At 38.6% G+C, this 6,295-nt stretch overlaps 2 protein-coding genes across 3 annotated transcripts; both read left to right on the top strand.

Annotated features, from left to right (window-relative positions):
- Positions 1-5: 5 nt before the first annotated feature.
- LOC108148916 lies at positions 6-3,947 on the top strand. The gene is made up of 3 exons (XM_017276232.1): positions 6-1,707; positions 1,885-1,949; positions 3,843-3,947. The coding sequence occupies exon 1, from the start codon at positions 579-581 to the stop codon at positions 1,680-1,682; it is 1,104 nt and encodes a 367-aa protein (XP_017131721.1). The 5' UTR covers positions 6-578; the 3' UTR covers positions 1,683-1,707; positions 1,885-1,949; positions 3,843-3,947.
- Positions 3,948-4,055: 108 nt separating this feature from the next.
- On the top strand, positions 4,056-4,528 carry LOC108148919. Of its 2 annotated transcripts, none has more exons than XM_017276235.2 (2): positions 4,056-4,304; positions 4,365-4,528. In XM_017276235.2, exons 1-2 carry the CDS (start codon positions 4,157-4,159, stop codon positions 4,379-4,381), a joined length of 165 nt encoding a protein of 54 aa, XP_017131724.1. In that variant the 5' UTR covers positions 4,056-4,156; the 3' UTR covers positions 4,382-4,528. The 2 variants fall into 2 exon arrangements, with proteins under 2 accessions (XP_017131724.1, XP_017131723.1); XM_017276234.2 differs by having other exon boundaries at positions 4,146-4,304; positions 4,352-4,528.
- The last annotated feature ends 1,767 nt before the right edge of the window (positions 4,529-6,295 follow it).

A 6,295-nucleotide genomic window follows, 5' to 3' on the forward strand; every position in this document is an offset into this window, starting at 1 on the left:
TTTTTAACGCAATTTTAGTTATTTGATTGAAGCCTTAAACATTTTTTTTGTTTAAAGTTAGACAACAAACAATTGTTCATATATCAGCCAACTAGCCAGTATTTTTAAGGGGCCTGACTGAATAAGACCATAATTACCTTACTAAAAGGTCCAATTACAAAGACATATTTAGTTTAACCCATGCATATGATGGCCGTCAGCTGGGTGATGGACAGGGGGATCAACGCGTACCATCCAGGACTTAGTTCCCAAGTGGACGTGCCGTAACTGTCTGTACACCCGGAAGTGCGACTACACTCTCCACGTGAGGGCGGCTGGAAACAGGTCCTTCGGCAAGGTCATGTCTCTGCCGAGGGATGCTGGCGAATGGTAGTCGGGCGCAGAGAAGACAACTCTTGAAGATCACCCCAATCCAAGACGGAACAGCCGGCGTCGAAGGATGCGTGGCCGAGGGGGAGCTCGGTTCTTAGTGGGCGAACTCTGCGCACCTGTCGACCCGCAGTTTCAATCCAGACTTCCTGCGGCACCTCGGGCTCTGGCGTGGGCGACCTCCTTTCCCGTGCACTCGTGGGAATCAAATGAATAGTTTTATAGTTTCAGAGTCAGATGCTGCTCCCAAAGTATCACCAATCCAGAATCCTGAAGTGGATTCGGGTCCTGGTTTTGTCAGGCTGAAAACCAAGCAGAAAAAATTACTGAGAAAGGCTCTTCGTGAAGGCATAAGCAGGGCAAAGGCTTTAAGAATAGTACAAGCTACTCCTGTTGTTAGAGGACTTTTACGAGCTCCTTGTAGAATTAAAGAGATAGTAAACCCGACCAATAGACCCAACTCTAGTTTAGATAAAAGTGTAAGACTCGGTTTTGCCTCGGAGTCTGATGGGACTCTCCTCACAACCGATCAAATGTCCAGGATAAAGGAGGCCATCATTGATGTCACCGTGGAGCATTCAGGTAGCGAAATGCCCCAGTTCGAAGCATGTGTGGCTCGAAGGGGTTGGCTCATGGTTATCTGTGCCAACTTCTCCACAGCCCAGTGGCTCATTAGCAATTTATGTCACATCCAGACGAAAGTAGCCCTTAAACTCAAGCTAATGACAGAGGAGGAACTGCCGAGGAAAAATGTGATCCGTGGCTACTTTCCAGACAGCCTATCGACCACCAATAAAAAGGTCCTGGATATTATAGAGGCTCAAAATCCGGTGTCCACCAAGGAATGGAGGGTTATCAATAGGCTTATTCATGGAGAACTTTTGCTCCTTGTCATGGCAGTTGACAATGAATCGCAGAAGAAACTGGTGGAGCTAGATGGAATAATCTCCTTCCGATTTGGGCGTTTAAAACTGAGTATGAAAGGATTGACAGATCGTAACAAATTGATAACAGCAAAAGAAAAAACATCAACCGAACGCCAAACCCCGGAGAAAGTTCCTTCAATCCAAAGTGCTGCGCCTGTAGTTGAAGAACCAGTAATGAGAAATTACGGACCACGGAACTATAATAATGGTCCATGGAACAATTGTTATGGCCCATGGAATTTCTACGATAATCCATGGACCCGATGGGATCAACCACCAAACTTCAGGTATGGTCCACCTAATCCTTCAAACTTTTTTGGACCTGGGTTTTGGACTGGAACAGATAGATTGTTGACCGGACGACCACCATGGCATGGAGATAACTAAAGAAAATGGGTCCAAAACAAATCATGTAAGTTCACTGGTAGAAAAAACGTAGTAAATTCTAATATGTTGTTCTTAATTTAAATTAAATTCTTTTTCGGTTTGATCCATTACGGTTTTTAGTTAGTTTTTTTCCATTTTATTTATTTTTTTTTTAATTTGATGCTACCTACAAATATTATCTACTAACGAGCTTTATTTTCAGGAATTTCATTTCAAAAAAGTTCAGCAGAGATCGGTAAATTTCTATTGAGATCTCGATAAAAAGAGGTATTTAGAGTTTTTAATGAGTAGAAATTTATACAGGACTCTTTCAACTTCCACTTCCACCAACTTCAATATTGACTACTCACTATTTACAATGATTTTGCTTACAGCATTTGATACAGTAACACTGGTTACACTAAGGGATTCAAAGTTTTAAGGAGAAATTAAGTCAAAACACATAAATACCGTAACACTGGTTACTCAAATGGATCACATTGACTTGGCTTACAGCATGTGGTACAAAAACACTGGTTACATAAATAGACATTCAAGGGTAACCATAATCAAAACTTTGTCAGTTAGTATCTTTTGGTTTGGAATTTATAGAATAATAGTTCTATATTCCCAAAAGCTAAACATGTTTTTATCATGTTTGCTTTCAGATGGTTTTTAAATTTTATTATTATACTATCATGTATTCAGGTTTTTTCACTAAAAAACTAAAAATCTATCTCTCTTCAAAGTGTCGCATATCATTATAATTTTTTTAAGGCACGTTAGGATTGGCATCGATACATAGTAAACTCATCCATAAATGGAATACCCAAAGGATGATGTTGGGGGAAATATGTGCCTCTAAAATCAAGCTATACTGTGACACTTGAGATCTCTTGGGTGTTTTGAATATTAACTTTTCCGTACACGCTCCTCTCGATAATTAAATCTAATGCAACCTGTAATAAATTCGCTTGTCGCGCCTTTCCGGTCGTGCAAAACAACCCTTTTTTCGACGGCTGGCTATGCAAATTCTGGCGGCAAATTGGCCTGCTGCCATTCAGCCTTATCATCCTTAGCATCCTGAATTCTGAATGCTGTACCTGCTGTACAGTCACCCTCGTAGATCCTCCGATTCCCTCGCGATTTGGCGAACAAAGCAATTTGCTGCTGCAGCCACGCGATTCAATTTTCGCCAAAATATTCAACATAATAGTAAAGTTTTATGCGAATTCCGTTGGCAGAACATCCGTTTCCGACTTGAAAAGGGGGTAGACTTTTGCCACCTCCAACTCCATCCACCCTTCACTTCAGATTGACAATCAGCATGCGGTCTCATATCCGTTGGAAAAGCAAACAAAAACCGGCAAAACTTTCACTTATGCGATATTGCCAAACTATTGGGCTGCACAACCCGTTGACACAAATCGCACTAAATCAAAAATTATACTTTGCACAAATATAGCGAAAGGATGCCTCGCAGGAAGTCTCTGCGCCCTGTGGCCATAAATCTCATCTAGTCAAATATTGAATTACGCCGGATGAGGGAGGGATTTGAAGGGAAGGGAAAGGGTTCTCCTGCAATTCGCAGATTCAATTTAGTGGGTCAGAAGGATATGGCACATACACATCCCTTTCTTCGCCATATATATGGTATAGCATAGTGTGTGACATTTTTCCGGCCATTGCTTTGTTCTGTTTATTTAATAAAAATTTGAAGTTATGAGTGCTCAAAGGGTCGTTTATGCGTCGATAATGAATAGTTATGGCTGCTTCGAGGGGATCCGATTGTAATGCTTTGTTTGGGTCGCTTATAATGCAATTTATGCATGTTTATGTTCGAGTAGTTATGGAGTGTTTTGGGGTGACAATGGGTTAAGGGCTTACCATATTTTACTTTCCATTTTATTGAGGAAAACACGCCCGTTGATAGAATCCAATCCAATCCAATCCATAGGTGAGTTGAACAATTTCAAGACAACATATTTCATTGATTTCAGGTGGTTTCCCAGAAAGAACAACAACACCTACAAAAATACTGTGAAATATTTTTAGTTTGCCTGCTTTACCACAAAACAATATAAAATAAACATTTATATACCACAATAACAAGATGTTTTATTTATTAATTGAGTCCACTCATTAACCCTTCTTAAATGGTATTTGTATTTAAAATTTTAGCATTCCACGTTGTTTTAATTCTACGACATCGCCTCAGTTTTATAATGACTTATGAATGATCATAGCAGCGCCGGTTCAGCTGTTTTGGGTTTTTCATAGAGATGCCGGGGGTTCACTTTTCCATTCAACGACTAGCTGAGCTATGACTATGGTAAAATCCAAGCTGATAAGAGCCACACTGATGTCATGATCATCGGGATTTCGTTGTATCGTCAACATTAATCTACTTATTTAAGAGCCGTCCCCGCTATAGCTTCAGTCGTAATTAAACTCTCTGCTCAACAACACTACCATCGGAATATATATTTATCAGCATGAAATACTTCAAGTTCTATTGGCTCCTCATCATTGTGCTGCTCTTCATCTGTTCGCAAAACGCTGAGGCGGCCCCAAAACGTAAAGCCAAGCCAAAAATCCATCTTCCGAAACTTCCAAAAATTAACATAAATATTCATCATAATAGTAAGTGTTAAATTGAGTTTCTGTATAGAAGATTAACCTAAAAATAGATTATATTTTCAGATATCCACATCGGATAGCGTTGGATTCAATTAAACAAGCTATAGTGTAGTCGCTGTTGAATAATTTATTTTAGTTGTTAGTTATGTGCCGCCATTATATGGTCCCTTAAAAAATACTTAAGCTAACTTATTAAACAATACTCAGCAACAAAATTTAAATAATAATCATGGTCGTTTTAATTATCAAAACTAAGCTATATATTTATTTATTTGAATATTCTTTTTGATAAGAATGTTTTGATTGCTTCGTTTTAAGCTTAGCCAATGTGTGTATTGCAAATTTAGATTGCCCCTTTTTATGTCTTTATTTGCATCCTTATATCTAGATTACTAAATTAACCCTTCTTTTCCTGATATTTACTTGCAAAACTTTTGCATAACTCACTGGCTTTCCAATCTTGTTAACGATTCGGTATGCTAATTAAATTCTTGCCAATGCAGGCAAGAAAAACAAGTGGCCCCAAAGGATGCGGGGGATTTTCACTTTCACTAGGCTGAGATAAGAAAAAATCTGCTTGGAAATTAACACCCGAACCGTAAAATGTTTCCCCAACAATTTCGACCTGATCCTGTGCGGAGGAAGGACCAACTTTTTGCTGTGAATTTATGGGCATTTTGGGCATGGAGATGGGGATGCAGTTGCTCTTATCTGGCTGAAATATTAACGGTTTAGGCTTAATTACAAATGGCGACGGTGCCGGGTATTCCGAATTAACTGCGAGGTCCTTGAATTTTCCGGGGGATAAGGACATGGCAATGATGGGGCGGCGGCAGCCATTAGGGTAATTATTTACAACAATTTCAAATTTTACACATGAACAAGCCGAAGGACAATAAAAATGGCGCCACAAAATGTTTTGCATGCACTTTTCGTGTTTCAGCCTTTTGTTTCTTTCAGTTCGGTTCGCTTTTTGGCTTTGTTTTTCAAGTGCTGTGGGCTCATAAATTACGTAAGTGCGGGCTGTAAATCACGGGACTCCGCCTCATCACCCCTTTCTGTTTTATTTTGCATTGCTCCCGGCGAATTGTCCATGTAAATTTTGAAATTTTCAACAATTTGCAACACTCTTGCTTTTTTTTTTATTTTTGTCGTACACGTGACCATAAAAATTGGCAGGGGGTAGTGTGAACTGAATCCTTTGAGTTCTGGCACATAAATTTCAATTAAAATTGAAAAGCCATGAAAAATAAAATCCCCCACAGGAGCGTAGTGATAACCATGAAAAGTTATTCGATGGGAGGCAATTTTGTTTGTGGATAGCAGCAGGTGCAGGCATGCATGAAAGTGGTCCAGAAGCTCAGCGGGACAGAGCCACCAGTATTTCAATTAAAACTCGAAAATATTTCCAATAATTGCAGAATAAGTGAAACTTTGTCAAGCACCCCCAGAAAAATGAACAAAAGGGTTCAAATGCCCTCGAGGAATTTCAGTAGAGTGAATAGTGAACACTTGTGGTGGATTTCACACTTCATCGAATGGGGAATACGAACTGGACATCCATCACTGTCTGTGAAATGAATCAGTGCTTTCAGTAATCTTAAATTTTATTGACAATTATCAAGCACCTAATCTACATACCATTTATTTATTTCTTACTAAATTTGTTCGCAAAAATATGAAATTTAATTTCTGTGATTTATAACTCAAACATAATATTTAAAATTGGAAAGACAATAACTTAGAAAATATTGTTCACTATACGTGTAAATAATTTATTTAATTGGCTGTTTATTCTAACGAAAGTTTGTGAATGGGTTTGTTTATTCTGACGAAAGGTTGTTAATGTTTTTTTTAATTATTATTTTTTTCATATTTAAATTTAGATATTTTTTTCGTATTTAGGCCTTTTTCTATTACCAAGGATCAAAGTATAAAGTATTTAATCTCTCAGACTAAAAAGGGACAACAAAATTGTGAATCCAAAAAGGCTT

This window comes from Drosophila elegans, unplaced genomic scaffold, assembly GCF_018152505.1.
Source record: "Drosophila elegans isolate 14027-0461.03 unplaced genomic scaffold, ASM1815250v1 contig_476, whole genome shotgun sequence".
NCBI classification, from domain to species: Eukaryota; Metazoa; Arthropoda; class Insecta; order Diptera; family Drosophilidae; genus Drosophila; species Drosophila elegans.

Coding starts and splice junctions, on each gene's coding strand:
- LOC108148919 (XM_017276234.2), top strand. CDS start 4,157: ATGAAATACTTCAAGTTCTATTGGCTCCTCATCATTGTGCTGCTCTTC. Junction 4,305..4,351: donor CATAAATATTCATCATAATA/GTAAGTGTTAAA, acceptor ACCTAAAAATAG/ATTATATTTTCAGATATCCA.
- LOC108148916 (XM_017276232.1), top strand. CDS start 579: ATGAATAGTTTTATAGTTTCAGAGTCAGATGCTGCTCCCAAAGTATCA.